Raw genomic sequence first — 18,680 nt, 5'->3', positions numbered from 1 at the left:
TTGGTCCCTCATAAAATGTAAGATCTACAGGGAGGGAAAACGGTACACCTCTCAGAACAGTGTCTGGAGGCTGTGGTGGCGGCTGCACGCAATGTTGATCGTAAACAGATCAAGCAACTGACAGAATCTATGGATGGTAGGCTGTTGAGTGTCATCATAAAGAAAGGGGGCTATATTGGTCACTAATTTTTTGGGGTTTTGTTTTTGCATGTCAGAAATGTTTATTTCTAAATTTTGTGAAGTTATATTGGTTTACCTGGGGAAAATAAACACGTGAGATGGGAATATATTTGGTTTTTATTAAGTTGCCTAATAATTCTGCACATTAATAGTTACCTGCACAAACAGATATCCTCCTAAGATAGCCAAATCTAAAAAAAAAACACTCCAACTTCCAAAAATATTAAGCTTTGATATTTGAGACTTTTTGGATTGATTGAGAACATAGTTGTTGATCAATAATAAAAAAAATCCTCTAAAATACAACTTGCCTAATAATTCTGCACACAGTGTAAACACAACTAATGACATCAATACGGATGGAAAATAATTTTCTTCTTCTGTATGAAAACTGGACATTTTTTGTACACACCTCTGAACTTAAGCTAGCAAGATTTTCTAGCATCAAAAATGCAACATTTTGTTGTGCAGGACAAAAATAGACATTACAGAGATTTGCTAATATTTGTCAGACTATGGTTATCTAAAGTTGAAGCTTCACGTTAAAGACATTAACAAGTTTACTGCACAGAAAGTTTAGATATGTCTTCACAATGATCTATAATACGCTCTGATGTCCTCTCTATCCACAGGTCTATCTGAAGTTGCTGAGTCTTATTTTAATGCAATTAGGAAGATAGGTGAACAAGCGTTACAGAACTCTGCGTGTCATAGCCTGGGTGAGTCAGTGCAAAGAACTTAATAGGTTTTTCTATAAAATGTATTCTATTGTAATGTATATGCAAAGGAAATGTGAAGATATTGGAAGTAATTAAAATGATTGCTACGGTTTACAGTTATCAGCATATCTACTGCCTAGGGAAATGACTGGATAGAGAGTAGTAACTAATCTTTCTAGTGGAAGGGAGAAAAAAAATAAAACATAGTAGAGAAGAAAAAAATTGTTGGGGGAATGAATCTGTAAATTTTAGAGTACGGTTGCAGTAAAGTTCTGAAAACTCTTGAAAAATAATTCACTAATGCCAAGTCTTTAGTAATTTGTCATGGGTACTTTTCATTTTAGCAGTGAGATCCACCATCCTCATAACCTTCTACATTTTATTGAGCCATAGGGGAATATAGGTCCAGAAATATTTGGACAGTGACACAAATTTTGGCATTTTAGTGCTATTCCAAAAAATACTCTACCATTCTATCATTCTATGATACTATATTCAAGATACAGTTACATAATAAATATGAGCTTAAAGTGCAGACTCAGTTTTAATTTGAAGGTATTCACATCCTAATTGGAGTAAGGGTTTAAGAATTACAGCTCTATAATACGTAGCTGCCTCTTTTCCAAGGGAACAAAAGTAATTGGACAATTATCTCAAAAGCTCTTTAATGGACTGCATGGCTTTTTCTATTGTTTATCTATCATCAATTAAGGAGGTAAAAGGTCTGCAGCTGCTTCCAGATGTGGCATTTGAATTTGGAAGTTGTAGTTGTGAACTCACAACATGGAGTCAAAGGAGTTCTCAATGGAAGAGAAATTGACCATCATTAGCCTGAAAAAAAGAAGAAATCCATCAGAGAGATAGCAGAAATGTTAGTGGTCAAATCAACAGTTTGGTACATTCTGTAAAAAATAGATGTGCACAGGTGAGCTTGTGAACTCAAAAAGGCCTGGATATCCAAGGATGACAACAGTAATGGATGATTGCAGGATCCTTTCCATAGAGAAGAAAAACCCCTTCACAACATGCACCCAAGTGAGGAACACTGTCCAGGAAATAGGTGTTTCAATATCTAAGTCTACCATAAAGAGATGTCTTCATGACAGCAAATACAGAGGGTTCACCACAAGGTGCAAACCTTTTATCAACTTTGAAAATAGAAAAGTCAGAATAGACTTTGCCCAAAACAATCTAAAAAAGCTGTCCAGTTCTGGGAATCATACTTTAGATAGATGAAATGAAGATCAACCTGTACCAGAATGATGGGAAGAAGAAAGTATGGAGAAGGATTGGAGTGTATCATGATCCAAAGCACAGCACAGCATCTATAACACATGGCGGAGGCAGCATGATGGACGGGCATGCATGGCTTCCAATAGCACTTGGTCACTAGTGTTTATTGATGATGTGACTGAAGACAGAAGCAGACGGATGAATTCTGAAGGGCTATTCTTTCTGCTCAGATTCAAGAAAAAGCGGCAAGGTTGATTGAACGGCGCTTCACAGTACAGATGGACAATGACCCAAAATATACTGCGAAAGCAACTCAGGAGATTTTTAAGGTAAAGAAGTGGAGTATTCTTCATTGGTGGAGTCAATCACTAGATCTTAACCCCATAGAGCTGCATCTCACATGCTTAAACAAAAGTTAAAGCAGAAAGACCCACAAACAAGTAACAACGGAATTCAGCTGCAGTAAAGGACGGAAAAGCATCACAAATGGGGAAAACCAGTAGTGAGTGACGTCCCTGGCTTCTAGACTTCAGGCAGTCATTGCCTGCAAAGGATTCTCTACAAAGTATTAAAAATGAACATTTTATTTATGGTGAAGTCAATTTGTCCAATTACCTTTGAGCCCTTGAAATGAGGAGACTGTAAATATATGGCTGCAATTCCTAAACAATTCACAGGATATTTTTGTTAAACCTGAAAGTCTACACTTTGATTTTAGATAAAAAATTAGTGGCATGAAGAGCTCAAATCACGAAGATCCAGTCGCTGACCAAATATTTCTGAATCTAACTCTATCTCCTATTATGTGTGTGCCGAGATTTTTTTAGACCCATAACTTTATTTTACTGTTGATAGAGCTTGTTCTTTTGCAGATCAAGCTGTAGTTTTTATTGGTACGGTGTACACATGTTTTTTAATCACTTTTATTGTAGCCTTGTCTATTTTCTTTTCCTCTACAGCATTTACTGGATGGATTTAAATATTTATATACGGTATTTTGAAAGGTTGGACTTTCATGGATGTGTTAATTTTTATATTTTTTTCAAATGGAAAACCTTTTTTTATATATATATATATATATATATATCGTATATATTTTTTAAAATAATCTGTCACCACTTTTTTGGCGTATAAGCTGTGGCCACCACCACCGGGCTCTTATATACAGCATTCTAACATGCTGTATATAAGGGCCCAGGCCGGGGGCATAACATAAGAAACACTTTATAATACGGTCGCGCCTTATGGGTGTCTCCATTGTCTGGTACCGGCGCCGCCTCTTTTGGCCATCTTTGTTCTCCTTCTTCTCTAGCCGCGGTGCATGACGGGTCCGATGTCATACACACTCGCCGGCATTCATGTCCTGAGCAGGCGCACTTTGATCTGCCCTGAGCAGGGCAGATCAAAGTATTGTAGTGCGCCTGCGCAGGACCGACGAGTGTGTATGACATAGCCGCGTCACGCACACAGGCTTCAGAAAGAGGACAAAGATGGCCGAAAGAGGTGGCGCCGGCAGCGGACAACGGAGATGCCCATAAGGCCCACCACACAACCGTTAGGTAAGTATTATAAAGTGTTTTTTATGTTATACCCCCGGCCTGGGCTCTTGTAGACAGCATGTTAGAATGCTGTATATAAGAGCCCGGTGGTGGTGGCCGCAGCTTATATGCCAAAAAAGTGGTGACAGGTTACCTTTAACTATTTTTTGCATATTGGTTTTAGTCCCCTATGGAATTTGAGCATTTATATAGTACAATCACTTTTTACCATGGTGCTCTGTCCTCCTATTCTCCAAAATGGAGCTGCAGAACTATGGGAACACTGTGGATAGTCTGAATCATACCTATCCTGTCTTTCCATTGGTGTGAAGTTGACCAGAGCCAATGTCACACAACCACATCCTGGGAATGAGGCAGTCAGACGGAGGCGTCCCTATTTGGAGCCTTATACAAGCATTAACTCCCTATGGTCCAGGCACCATAAAGCTACCAGCAAGTATATATTCAATTGAATGGCTAAAAAGACCTTTATCTTGGGACTTTCTACATGGTATATTGCTTTTCGAAATTTTCTCTTCACCTCACATTCCTTTCTTCTGCCATGCAGCGACTATGTATGACAAAGGCACATTAATGCTGAAATGTCCGTTTCTATTGGTCACCAGTAAATAAAAAATCCACACGTTTTTTGCAAAGAAATATTAATTTCTACTTTGTCTCATTTATTAAGAAAAATAAAAAAGTGCAGTGTTCCCTTCTGGATATATGACTTGGTCCTCGGTCCTTTCACTAGCACCTCTAAAAAATAATATTTAGTGCACACTAATACTATTTTGATTAAAAATAGCAGCATGCAGCCACCCAGGTTTGTCGCATCCATTAGATGTGACAATCCTGGAACTTTACCCGGCTCATCCATATTGCCCTGGTGTGGTGGCAATCAGGGTAATAAGGGGTTAATGACAGCTCACAGCTGCCACTAAACCCTAGATTAGTAATGGGAGGCGTCCATGAGACCCCCCATATTACTAATCTGTAAGCGAAAAGAAATAAAACACAAAACACAGAAAAAATCCTGTATTTGAAATAAAATACAAAATACACCCTCTTTCTCACGTTTATTAACCTCCAAAACACCCAGTTCCGACGTAATCAACACAAGGTCCCACAACTATTCCAGCTTTACTACATTATTGAAGGCACAGTGCTCGGAAACAGAACATGACTGCACACTGTGTGCTTTAGGCAGAGAATGACTGAGTTGCAGCAATTGAATGATGACGTCACTCAGTTTATTTGTGGTCACAGGTTTAGGTTCCCACGGTACCCCAGCTTTAACCGCAGGTAACCTGACCTCAAGTGACCTCATTAAACTCAGTGACCTCACAAACCTGCATCTCCTGCCAGAAAACCGTGGGGGGGTTTTTTGCGAAGAGATGCAAATTTGGTGCTTAAATTTATACATCATATTCCTGCACCCAATCTGCATCTTCTGGCAAAATATTGCACCAAAACACGATTCCTCAGCACAAATTGACAGGCTGCTGATTAAAAAAAATCTGCAACTCAGATCAATTTCCATGGGATTTGATCAACCCTTATCCACTTTGCTGCTGCTATATTGTGCTGTAGATTTTCCATCATTGTATTTGGAGAGAAAGTACACTGTTCGTCCATCCCATGTCAATTGATCTTTGTAATATCTTTGTGAAAAGCCATCATGTAGCAATGGAGTTTAAGTGCAAGTTATTTTTACCAATCTGTCAGTTTTCTTGACATGATTGTTTAAGGAAATATTTGCATTTTGCATAATATGACAATGATAAACACATTTTTCTTTTAAAACTGTGCTGGCATTCCTCCTAGAAATGTATAAATAAATTGACAACTGGGTGTTGCCAGCTAAGAGTAACCCTCTGACAAAGTTCAATCAGCACACTTTAAGCTTGTATAGGGACAAACCATTTTGATGAAGTGAATTGTAACACTCAATTGTCGATTTATTCTTAAATTACCAATAGAAATAACTGAGGACGGCAGTGCAGAATTAAAAAAAAAAAAAGTTACAGAATTGGAATCTCACGGGAAATACAAAAAATGAGTAGAGCTGGACCCAGCCGTTTCAGAACTATATTCTATCTATATAAGGCCTTTAAGATATTGGAGAATTAACCAATTGCAATTGTTTAAGTTCATTATTTAATTAGGTAACTTATTTAATTATTTCTGTATGCCAACCCAGTTTAAAACTAGAAAGATGAAAATCACTCTTCATCACTGCAATTTATGGGAAGGAATCATATCTTATTTTAAAACAATTAATTAAAAGCATTCAAGCTTTCTTTTAGCAGTAATGATGGGCGGACCCGGACTGCAAAAGTCCAAATCCACGCAGTTTCAAACGTACCCGAATGCCATACCTGGGATTGGAATTCTTGGGGAATATCGGCTAATGATCAAGATCCAGCAACTTGGGAAACAAAAAAAAAAATAAAGGAAAAATAAAGAAAATAAGAATGAAGCAATCGCTTCATACTTACCGAGTCTCTGGTGCAGAGGTAACTACTCCCAGGCCACTCACTCTTCTTCTGGGGCCACTCATTATTGCTCATCCATATGCACTGCTTTCCCCCATCCACCGATTGTCCTGGTGTCTGTGATTGGTTGCAGTCAGACCCACCCTCAGCCTGTGTGACCACATCTGATTGCAACCAATCACATGCGCTGTCTGCGGGTCACTATCGAGGTGTAACACTAAATAAATGAAAAAAATTGGTGTAGGGTCCCCCCATATCATGATACCAGCACAGATAAAGCATACTGCTACAGGCTGCAGCCCCCAGCCATGTGCTTTTCTTGGCTGTTTATCAAAATAGGGGGAACGCATGCAGCTTTTTTTTAATATTTAAATAACTAATTTAAAAAATCATCGTGCAGTCCCCACCATGTTTGATACCCAGCCATGATAAAGCCCAACAGTTGGGAGCTGTTATTCTCAGACTGGAGAGACTGAGGATGGGCCCTCTAGCCTAAAAATAGCAGACTGCAGCCTCCCAAGATTGCCGCATCCATTCGATGCCACAGTCCCAGAACTTTACCTGGCTCTTCCCAATTGCCCTGGTTCGGTGGCCATTTGGGTAATAAGGGGTTAATAACAGTCCACAGCTACCACTAAGCCTTAGATTAGTAATGGGAGGTATCTATGAGACCCCTATTACTAATCTGTAAGTGAAAATAAACAAACACAAACACCCAAAAATCTCATCTTCCTTCTATCACGATTTTTAACGCCAGATTCTGGTCCCCACTGGACTTATATAGGAACCGGCATCCGGCCAGATATGTGGAATCAATTCCGAGCCAGAACTGGATATTTTTTTAAACCCATTTAGATCCGCCAGTCCTGGTTATCTGCGAGTCTGCCCAACACTATTTAGCAGTCATTTAGGAGTTAATTTTTTTATTAACCTGAGAACAAATTGCCGTTTTCTACATCCTTTCTGCTTTACAGACTTCCCTTATCTTCTGAATGATGTTTTGACTTTGATATGGCTTTCAAAAGTTGAAGCAGTTGCTACAACAATTAACCAACAATGACTGAATATATACTGTATTTCTATACATCACACCCTCAAATGCCTAACAACAGATCTTTACAAAGAAAGTCTGCATTAAAAACAGAAATTGAATATAGACTGTCATTAAAAGGCAAAGGCAAAAATTCCCAAAAATAAAAATTCTATAATGAAAAAATGATACCTGAGCTCCATTGGTGTCCATAAGCACAGAATGACTGTTCAAACCAAGAACAGGCGCTTAGTGCATCAGCGCGGGGCTAATCATTTAAATGCACCTTCCCTTCTCTGACTCTATAAAGCCAGAGCTGTCAATCAAAGAAAGGGGGTGGAGATAGTGGAAAAGCAAGTAGGTGGGAAGATGCACTTAAAGAATTTGGTCACCCAAGGGTGCATCAAACGCCTATTCTTGGTTTGAACAGTCAGTCTTTGCTGATGGAGTCCATTTAATCCATAAACAGGCAAATACATCCCTGTGTTAGGATATTAAAGAGAAGACTACTGGGTTAGACAACAATTATGAGCAAGAATTACCCAAAATCAATGCTCCATAAAAATATATACTAATATCACAAATCAGTTGTAATAATTTCTAAATAATCACTGTCAAGTAAGATAAAAAGCACACATTTATGCAAAAAAAAGTCATTGTACTGATAAGACCCTGAATCACCTAAGTAAGGATTTGTTGTTTATTTTCCTAAGCGTTAGGGTACCGTCACACTTTAGCGACGCAGCAGCAATCCCACCAGCAATATGACCTGGTCAGGATCGCTGCTGCATCGCTACATGGTCGCTGGTGAGCTGTCAAACAGGCAGATCTCACCAGCGACCAGTGACCAGCCCCCAGCCAGCAGCGACATGCAAGCGATGCTGCGCTTGCACGGAGCCGGCGTCTGGAAGCTGCGGACACTGGTAACTAAGGTAAACATCGGGTATGGTTACCCGATGTTTACCTTAGCTACCAGCGCACACCGCTTAGCTTAGCGTTTGCAGGGAGCAGGAGCCGGCACTGGCAGCGTGAGAGCTGCGGAGGCTGGTAACGAAGGTAAATATCGGGTAACCACCTTGGTTACCCGATGTTTACCTTGGTTACAGCTTACCGCAGGCTGTCAGACGCCGGCTCCTGCTCCCTGCACATTCAGGATTGTTGCTCTCTCGCTGTCACACACAGCGATGTGTGCTTATCAGCGGGAGAGCAACAATAAAAAAACGAACCAGGGCTGTGTGTAACGAGCAGCGATCTCACAGCAGGGGCCAGATCGCTGCTCGGTGTCACACACAGCGAGATCGCTAATGAGGTCACAAAAACCGTGACTCAGCAGCGATCTCAGTAGCGATCTCGCTGTGTGTGAAGTACCCCTTAGACTATAAACACAGATAAGAAATCATAGATCAAGGAAAGTTGAACTTGATGAACTTGTCATTATGCATCTACAGTCTTGGCCGAAAGTGATGGCACTCTTGAAGTTATTGCAATTACTCATGTTTTACTATACACATTTTTATTTGCTTTGTGTGTATTAGAAATAGACAAAAAATAGGGAAAAAGGTAAATTGTACATAATTTCACATAATACCCCCAAAATGGGCTGGACAAAATTGTTGGCACCTTTCTAGAATTGTGGGTAAACAACTTTGTTTCAAGCATGTGATGCTCATTCAAACTCACTTGTGGCAAGTAACAGATGTGGGCAATATGAAAATCACACCTGAAACCAGATAAAAAGGGGAGCAGTTGACTCCATCTTTGCAACGTGTGTCTGTGTGCGCCACACTAAACATGGAGAACAGAAAAAGGAGAAGAGAACTGTCTGGAGACTTGAGAACCAAAATTGTTCAAAAATATCAACGATCTCAAGGTTACAAGTCCATCTCCAGAAATCTTGAAGTTGCATTGTACACGGTGCACAACATAATCAAGAAGTTTACAACCTGTGGCACTATAGCTAACTCACTGGATGGCAGAAAAAAAATGATGAAAGGTTGCAGTGCATGATAGTCCAGATGGTGGATAAGCAGGCCTAATCATGTTCAAAAAATGTTCAAGTTGTCAGGTTCAGAGTGTATGTGTCAGCACAAACTGTCTATCGGCATTTAAATAAAATGAAATGCTATGGCAGGAGACCCAGGAGGACCCTACTTCGGACACAGAGACATAAATCAGTTAGACTGCAGTTTACCAAAATGTACGCAAGTAAGCCAAAGTCCTTCTGGGAAAGTGTCTTGTGGATGGATAAGACAAAGAGATTTTTGGTAAAGCACATCATTCTACTGTTTATCGAAAACAGAATGAGTCCTATAAAGAAAAGAACACATTACCTATGGTCAAATATGGTGGAGGTTCAAAGATGTTTTGGGGTTGTTTTGCTGCCTATGGTGCTGGGAGCCTTGACTGTGTGCAAGGGATCATGAAATCTGAAAATTATCAAAGGATTTTGGATGGCAATATAGTGCTCAGTGTAAGAAATTAAATATTTATGAAAAATGACAATGTAGGACTTGTGGCAGCGGGACTAGCAAATAACAAAAGAGCTACTGCCCAAGCATAATGCAGAGCAGAACACGAGGGTGAGGTCCTGCCAGGATTGGGAGCGATTTTGATTTTTTGTTCTTGGGTCATTCTTTCTTCTATGACCATTATTTGGCGCAATTGTGTGAGTGATCTTGTTTTGTATTATTTTGGCCTAAAACATATAAATAAATATAGTAACATGTTTATTTTCAGGAGAACCTTAGCATTTCTGGCTTAAATGTCACAACCAAAAATGTCCAACCAGCATGGTGCACTGCATTTAGGCATAATGAATTAATGGTGTTATTGATGACTCCAAAGAGTGTGTGCAGTATCCTGGGAGTGTTTGTACTTTGAGCTTGTTAACTAAATTGCATCCAACATTCTTTTATTACACAACGTAAGGACTTGTAAACTGATATCTAGTTATAAAGTCAAAGTTCTTCTATAGTAAACTGAATGAAGGTGATAATCCTTACCTTGCTGTCTATTTATGTGATTTTTAGAACAAAAAAGACAGTTGCATTTGAAAATGCTAAATGTTAACAATGGATATGAGAATGTGAACATGCATTACTACTAGGAAAATTTATATAAAATTTGAGAAACTGAGCATATAAAAAAGGCCAGTTTTATGTGAGCCCAACAGCCAACGTCAAGGTGTATCTCTTAATGTTGGGTCTCTATCTATTCTAGTGCCTCTCTTTGGGTTAAGAAAAAAACCTCCAATGTGATTGGATTTCTGTGATTTTTATAACAAAAAAGAGACAGTTGCACTCTGAAATGCTAAGATATGTTAACAATGAATATGAGAATATGAACATGCATTACTGCTAAGAAAATATATATACAAATTGTGAAACTTACATACAAAAAAGGCCAGTTTTATGTGAGCCCAACAGCCAACGTCAAGTCGTATCTCTTAATGTTGCATCTTTGTCTACTCTAATGCCCCTCTTTGGGTTATAAAACCTCCAATGTGATTGGATTTATGTCATTGTCAGGAATCATAAAAATATATACTTCTCCTAGTTTTTCTCTCATGGGTTTCCATGGTAGAAATGATTACGGTAAAGCCAGAAGGAGCGTCCGTGTGCTAATAGCTGCTTTTGTTTATAATTTGATTTTGCGGATGAACAAATGTGTCGCCCACAAAACTGCACTACCATTACTATTGGACATGTGGTTGTGTCGAAGAAACAACTGTTTCCCTACAAAATAAAGGGATTGCCTTTTAAGCAACCAAAACCCCATGCTCTGATGACTGTTTTTTGACTGTATGACCCAATTTAATCAACGTGGATCACCAGCAGTAATGACCCTGCTAAACAACGTGCAGTCAAAGCTTGTTTGTTTAGGTAAAAAATGCATGAAGTCAACGGTAGACGGTTTGTGACCACGTGATGACCACGCCACAACAGTGCCATCTGGCATTACCCTTAAATATTAATGTGAACCTGTGAATTTTTGCTCTTTGCTTTGATAGTTTGAGTTAAGTGAGTGATATTGGGTGGTGACCCCTAATTTTTGATATCTGGCACTGGCAGCCTTTCTTTAAACATGGATGTGTTTAAGCATTGAGCCTTATAACTACAATTCTATTATCATGCTCATTTTTTTATATACTATTATTAGATTTTTCTTTTGGCATTTCCATGTTTATACATTTTTAGGAATTTGTTTAATTCTTGTCAGCAATTTGTTCGTCTAAGGGTTCATTCAGATGCCCATTTTTTTTCAACTTACGAGAAAAACATTCCTAAGTTTCATCAGTGATTTTGTTTAGATTTTCATCAGTTTGGTCCCAAGTTTCAGCAGTTTTTTTTCAGATGAGAAACAAATATTTTAACCTATCCAGGAGTGCTGTGCAATTTTTTCACTGACCCATATACTTGCATTGACAATTTTGATCCAACACTCGAGATCAATATCTGCAATTTTGCATGGACCAACCAGTCCGCAAAAAATCAGACATGTGAAGAGCGCCACATACATACGAGTGGTATCCGTGGGAAACACGGACAGAACTTGTATGAGAAAAATGGACGCCCGAACAAGGCCTTTCTTTTGTTTATCTTGATATCGTTTTTACATTTCATTCTAAGGCGGACTTTGCACACTACGACATCGCAGGTGCGATGTCGGTGGGGTCATGTCGAAAGTGACGCACTTCTCTCTTCTCTTCTCTCTCTCGACATCGTAGTGTATAAATCCTAGATGATACGATTAACGAGCGCAAAAGCGTCGTAATCGTATCATCGGTGTAGTGTCGGCGGATTCCATAATTACGCTGACGCGACGGTCCGATGTTGTTCCTCGCTCCTGCGGCAGCACACATCGCTGTGTGTGAAGTCGCAGGAGCGAGGAACATCTCCTACCTACGTCACCGTGGCTCCCATCGTCTATGCGAAGGAAGGAGGTGGGCGGGATGTTTACATCCCGCTCATCTCCGCCCCTCAGCTCCTATTGGTCGCCTGCCGTGTGACGTCGCAGTGACTCCGCACGACCCGCCCCCTTAATAAGGAGGCGGTTTGCCGGCCAGAGCGACGTCGCACGGCAGGTGAGTGCATGTGAAGCTGCCGTAGCGATAATATTCGCTATGGCAGCTATCACAATGATATCGCAGCTGCGACGGGGGCGGGGACTATCACGCTCGGCATCGCAGCATCGGTTTGCGATGTTGCAGCGTGCAAAGTACCCCTTAGAGCTTCGTAAGGCTACATTCACACATCTATGTATTTTTGAACATCTGTATAAAACGCTCTGTTTTGTTCTCATGTGCTTTCCTTAGTGCCTTGTAACACAGTGAAGGGTGTGGTGCTGGATGGAAGGTAGATTTCTCCCATCATGTGCCTTTCACACTGGTGAGCAGTAGAGAGCAGCAGAGAAGGAGGTCAAACTGCCCTGAACCTTCTCTGCTAGTCCGGGTTTTCGGACAACGCCCAAGTTGCACAGATGCAGGATTAGAATAGTATAAATAGGCAGCCCAAACTTCTCACTAGGGTTTGTGTTTGGGCTGTAGGTTTTATGGGAATAACATACCTGAATTGACTGACATGTCCGGGACCTATGCCATGCTGTTTAATAAGATGGACTTCTCCTTGACATAGCTGTCTGAAGGAAGACTGTTTGTTTGTTATCAGTGTGAATAAAACACTGACTTTTTAGACTGTACCGCCTTACTACGTCCCCGCCATTGCCTAACAGAGCTGATTCCCTGCAACCTCCATGTTTCTTTTGTTTTTTTTTCACAAACATTTTTAAAATCTGAAAAAAATAAACGGTCTGAGCTTTTATTTATCCATTGACTCTCAGCAGTGGATCAGTAAATAATGATGAAATAATGATGAAACGTGGATGAATCTGTACCGCCCCAGTGCCAGCAGACGGGCTGCTGCTCGGATCCGGATCCGCGGTGGCTTGAGGGATCTCCGGACCCGGGAGGAGCCGCATGGACACTCAAAATGAAAGGGGGGTATTTACAAGGGGTGTAGTGGTTAGAGTTCGTGACACCACCCACGGTTTGTGGTAAGGTGTAGTATGACCACTGCTGTGGAGAGTGCCCGGTGGCGATGGTATGGCAGCTAGGTGTTTAACCCCTCCGTGGGTAGGGGGAGAGTGCCCTGGGGCTTGGTGGTGGTGAGAGGGGAGCACCATTAGGAAGGAAAGGGTCACTGCGTACTCACTCAGTCCAATAACGCTGACACCGACAACTTGGAAACCAGAATTCTTAGCACCACTGTAGCAGGGAGGGAGTACGCTTGGATCCCGTGCCCGATGGTGTTGCTTGTTAGCCTGTGACCTTTTCCTTGGCACTTTCTTTACTGGTTGGCCCCTGTAGTGTAAAACTAGTCGGGTCCCGCTCACCCATATGGCTAACGGAGTGAGCTTGCTCTCAGGGTTCACACTTGGGATTTTCTGGACTGTGTATTGGGAAAGTCCTATTCCCCTCGTTGCGCTAGTACCCCGATTTTGGAGCGGGTGAAGAACGAATCATGAAGTCTTCACCCTCGTCAGGTAAATTACCAGGACGCTTGAAGCTACTTCCCGGCATAGGGTCCACGTACCCCGCCATGCCCTGGCCCCTGCCCGGAGATGGCTCAAGGCTGCCGGCTGCCCTGCTCGGCAGTTCCGTGCCCCTTGACACGATCCCTTGCGACCGGGGTTCCAGCTCCTACCAGGCCCAGACCAACGTCTGCCACCTAGTAACTGAGGACCCCAGCTCCTAACCTCCTCCAATAACTTGTGACCTCTCCTCTCAAGAGTCACCACTTGACTGACTACTCCTGACACTCATGACCCTCCCAAACCAACCCCCCAAGTGGGCGGCCCTATTCCCTTAAGGCTACCCATTGGTGTGTCTGGTGCGTGTGGTGCAGAGTGTTTCTAGGATTTTTGATTGGCTTGTTCTTAGCAACACCAAAGGCCAGGGACCCGTAACCAAGGAGGAGATGGACACCATGCAGAAGGGCAGATTGCAAAATGTCCTGTGACAACCTGATAGGCCAGGGCGTCACATTCCCCCTTGGTTAAACGTAGCTCGTCCCCGAGCTACAGGACACCAGAGTTTTTTTGTTTTTTTTTAAACTGTAAAAAAAGGTAGAAAATGTTAACATTATTTTATTAAAACTTTCATCCCACGCAAGGGAGGCACTTTTCTTAAACGTTACTTAACTATAGAGAGTTCATCGCCCAACGGTGGGACGCTACCGGTTTTTGTGGTAACGGAGGCTCAACCTACTCCGTTGCAGCCCCTTCCTGCGACAGTCCAGTCCCAATGTCCCGGATCCAATTAACCCACCACCCAAACAACCTGAACCCCTGGAAACCTACGGTGGGTCCGTGACAAGGTTAAGGTCCCGGCCATGGTCTTAGACGACTCTGGTTGGCACAGGAGGTGCAACTATATACAATACACAAGTTCGTGTTGGTCACGCCAGTCCTATAACCATGGTCCATCTTTACTTATATATATCTAAAACATAACGGAGTCCATGTACCGGGTGTACATTCTGTAAAGGAAACTGGTTGTTAATCAGGTAAGTTCTTCGTTCATTTGTAATTGGTTACTCAAGCATTCATTTGCTAACATCTCTACATGAAAAACCACAAACTGTGGAAAATAATAACCAAAAACACCGAGACCTAACAGTTCTATGGCATCGTAAAAATACTGGTATTTTAACATTTTTCTTAATAGTAGATGGCCGGGTCCCGTAGCCACGCTTCCTTGCGACTATGTGCTACTGACGCCGACACGAACCCTTCTTCGAACATCACATGCTTGGTTACTTCTAGGGCATACCAGCCCCGCTCCCCGCAGTTCCGGGTGTAGGTAACCATTTCCTCATGTTGAAGGTTGCGCTCGGGGTGGTCCCAAGGGAGATGCTGCGCCACATCTCATTGGGACACAAACACCCCGGCAGTGAGGCCTGCTTCTCGGATGAAACCCCATCCCTGCTCTGGGTCAAACTGGTCTACAAGGCCACGGCACCGTGGCCCCTTAACCCAGGAGGCAGCGATCCTCACTTGCTCTTTTTCTGCTCTATTACGGGCGGCAAGGTCCCGTCGTCGCCGGTCTCGGGTTGCTATCTCAGCTTGTAACTGGTATTGGTGTCGTTCCCAGTAGGGGTCGTCAGCGTCCGGCCTCAGCTCCCTAACTGGTACTGGCTTGATGTGGACTCTTGCGGTCCCAACAGACGTCGGGATGCCGCACAGTAGTGGAACCGATGGTTCTGCAGGCTCCGCTTCCGTAGCTGTGAACTGAAGAACCGACTGCTCCGCAGTGTCCGGGTGCTTCGCCTCTGAGGACTGGCCCGGGGATGCGGCCGCGTCTGGTCTGGCCGGGGCCAGGACGACCGCTGTCATGACTGGGATGATGGTCGAGATTGGGGCTTTTGTAGCTGAAGACTCATACACTAATACTGCGAGTTCCGCTGCCGGGATTGGTGTGGGCAGCTCGGTGTCTGCCGAGGACAGGGTAGGTGACGGTGGAAGGCTTGCTGCGAGCGGGGGCGGTCCGGATCTCTCAGCCACAGTGGCTGGATTTGGGCAATCAGTAGGGACTGGCAACCGCTTACCCTCTCTTCACGTGAGACTTCCATCTCACGGGCTCGCACCGCCATCGCTATGCTCCTCATCTCTTCCCTCCAGTGGTTCAGTATGAAAAGGAACTGCGTCTGCATTCTCCTGCACAGTTGTTCTGTCTCTTCCTCTCTCCATGTCGCAGTCCCGGAAACAACACGTTCCGGTGACCAGTCTCGCTCCGCCATCTTGCCTCTGTGTTGTCCAGGAACGTTATGGCAGAGTCCTGGCGTCCCTGCTCCACTTCCGCTGTTGTTACATTCTGGCACGCCCGCTTGGTTTTCACTCAGCACTTTTTCGCGCGCTGTGGCCCTCTGGGAACTTCCGGTTCCAGCCTCATACGCAAGACGAAGGGACCGGGCTTAGGCTTTGCGCGCTTTCTCGGGGAAGACAGCATTTTGGCGCGAAAAGATGGTGGAAAATGGCGGAATTGTCGGGAAGGAGAATTTTGACTCGCGGTTTTCGGCTTCAAGGCGCACGTCACCCAGGTAAGTGGGTCCTGCTCGTATGCTGTTCGCGACGCCAGAAGTTTCGAGGTGTACCGCCCCAGCGCCAGCAGCTGGGCTGCTGCTTGGATCCGGACCCACGGTGGCTCGAGGGATCTCCGCACCCGGGAGGGGCCGCGCGGACACTTGAAATGACAAGGGGGTATTTACAAGGGGTGTTGTGGTTAGAGTTCGTGATGCCACCCACGGTGTGTGGTAAGGTGTAGTCCCGCTGCTGTGGAGAGTGCCCAGTGGCGATGGTATGGCAGCTAAGTGTTTAACCCCTCCGTGGGTAGGGGAGAGAGTGCCCCGGGGCTTGGTGGTGGTGAGAGGGGAGCACCGTTAGGAAGGAAAGGGTCACTGCGTACTCACTCAGTCCAATAACGCTGACACCGACAACTTGTAAACTGGAATTCTTAGCACCGCTGTAGCAGGGGGGGGTACGCTTGGATCCAATGCCCGATGGTGTTGCTTGTAGCCTGTGACCTTTTCCTTGGCACTTTCTTTACTGGTTGGCCCCTGTAGTGTAAAACTAGTCGGGTCCCACTCACCCGTATGGCTAACGGAGTGAGCTTGCTCTCAGGGTTCACGCTTGGGATTTTCTGGACTGTGTATTGGGAAAGTCCTATCCCCCTCGTTGCGCTAGTACCCTGATTTTGGAGTGGGTGGAGGACGAATTATGAAGTCTTCACCCTCGTTGGGTAAATTACCAGGACGCTTGTAGCTACTTCCCGGCCTAGGGTCCACGTACCCCGCTGTGCCCTGGCCCCTGCCCGGAGATGGCTCAAGGCCGCCGGCTGCCCTGCTCGGCAGTTCCGTGCCCCTTGACACGATCCCCTGCGACCGGGAGTAACTTAGGACCCCAGCTCCTAACCTCCTCCAACAACTTGTTGTGACCTCTCCTCTCGAGAGTCACCACTTGACTGACTACTCCTGACACTCCTGACCCTCCTAAACTAACCCCTGTCTTCCCAAGTGGGCGGCCCTATTCCCTTCAGGCTACCCATTGGTGTATCTGATGGGTGTGGTGCAGAGTGTTTCTAGGATTTTTGATTGGCTTGTTCTTAGCAACACCAAAGGCCAGGGACCCGTAACCAAGGAGGAGATGGACAACATGCAGAAGGGCAGATTGCACAATGTCCTGTGACGACCTGATAGGCCAGGGCGTCACAAATCTCTGAAATATAAAGTCTGCCTTCCATCTTTCATCCACTTTATACAGATCTCCATAGATTGTAATGGCTGAGTTTGATTCGTAAAACAAATGAGAATAGGACCTGCTCTGAGTCTGTCGAATCAAACACACGGATCTGTTTTTAAAAGGGAAGTGTGTAAATATCAGTGAAACTCTATGGATCCATGAGCTTTAAGTCTGGAATGCCCTTTTAATACTTTTTGACGTATTACAATACATTTCTATTCAGCAATGTTGGTTTCTTTTGATTATTTGGCATTATTAGGATATAAACTCTCTACGGCGTATTTCTGATAGGTTGATTTACAAATACCGTAATCTATTGGACCTACATTAATTAAATCTTTTTTGTATGGAGATATAAAGATCTAATTTGAGTAATACCAAGGACACTTGTTTTGTAAGGATTCATTTTAAAGGCAACCTGTCACCTTTTTTTCCTTCTAAACTAAAACTAGCACCTTAAACAGCACCTGTGCTGCATTCTATCGAGGTGCACGTTAGCCCCTCCTTTCGCCGTCATCCCGCGCTGAATGACGCGGATGACGACTCAGACGCCATCCATGTACGCGGGCAAAATCTCCATATTCCCGGCTCACGCAGGCGCACTTAGTTCTGCTCTGTTACGTGCAGAGCCGAAAACATAGGTGCTCCTGTGCGAACTGGCGAGTTCTCTACGCAGACGCAAGATTTTGCCCAGTGATGTACATGACCTGTCCCGCTTTATCCACATTGCCGGGCACCTATGTTTTTGGCTCTGCCTGCAACAGGGCAGAGTGAAGTGCGCATGTGCGAGCTGGGAATATGGAGATTTTGCTCACCTACGTGGATGGTGTCTAAGGCGTCATCCATGTCAATCAGCACAGGATGACAGTGAAAGTAGGGATAAGAGGCACAGATTAGGTAGCCTGTTGGAGTGAGCAATTTGTATACTGGGAGTGAGATTTTATAAAGGTATTTTTGTGGTTAGGGGCTCAGGGGGTAACATGCACCTTAATAGAATACAGCACAGGCATTGCTTATGGTGCTAGTTTTAGTTTACAAGGCCAAAATCTGGTGACAGGTTCCCTTTAAGTTAGTGACCCTAATTAAACCCAGACAAGGAGAACCAATGTGGTACTGCACTATCGGGTCTTCTGATTCAATACTGCGAGGGACAGGAGGAGCGACTGTAACCATCAAGGCTCTGTACAGC

The 18,680-nt window shown here is 43.7% G+C and overlaps 1 protein-coding gene across 1 annotated transcript in view; it reads left to right on the top strand.

Annotated features, from left to right (window-relative positions):
- The window catches only part of BAIAP2L2 (BAR/IMD domain containing adaptor protein 2 like 2), a 125,155-nt gene that overhangs the window by 21,139 nt on the left and 85,336 nt on the right, over window positions 1-18,680 (top strand). The window contains exon 3 of the mRNA XM_075320865.1: window positions 813-899. Within this exon, the coding sequence (XP_075176980.1) occupies window positions 813-899 (87 nt within the window). The remainder of the gene's footprint in view (window positions 1-812; window positions 900-18,680) is intronic.

This window comes from Anomaloglossus baeobatrachus, chromosome 8, assembly GCF_048569485.1.
Source record: "Anomaloglossus baeobatrachus isolate aAnoBae1 chromosome 8, aAnoBae1.hap1, whole genome shotgun sequence".
Lineage (NCBI taxonomy): Eukaryota > Metazoa > Chordata > Amphibia > Anura > Aromobatidae > Anomaloglossus > Anomaloglossus baeobatrachus.
This window is presented reverse-complemented; position numbering and strand designations above follow the sequence as displayed.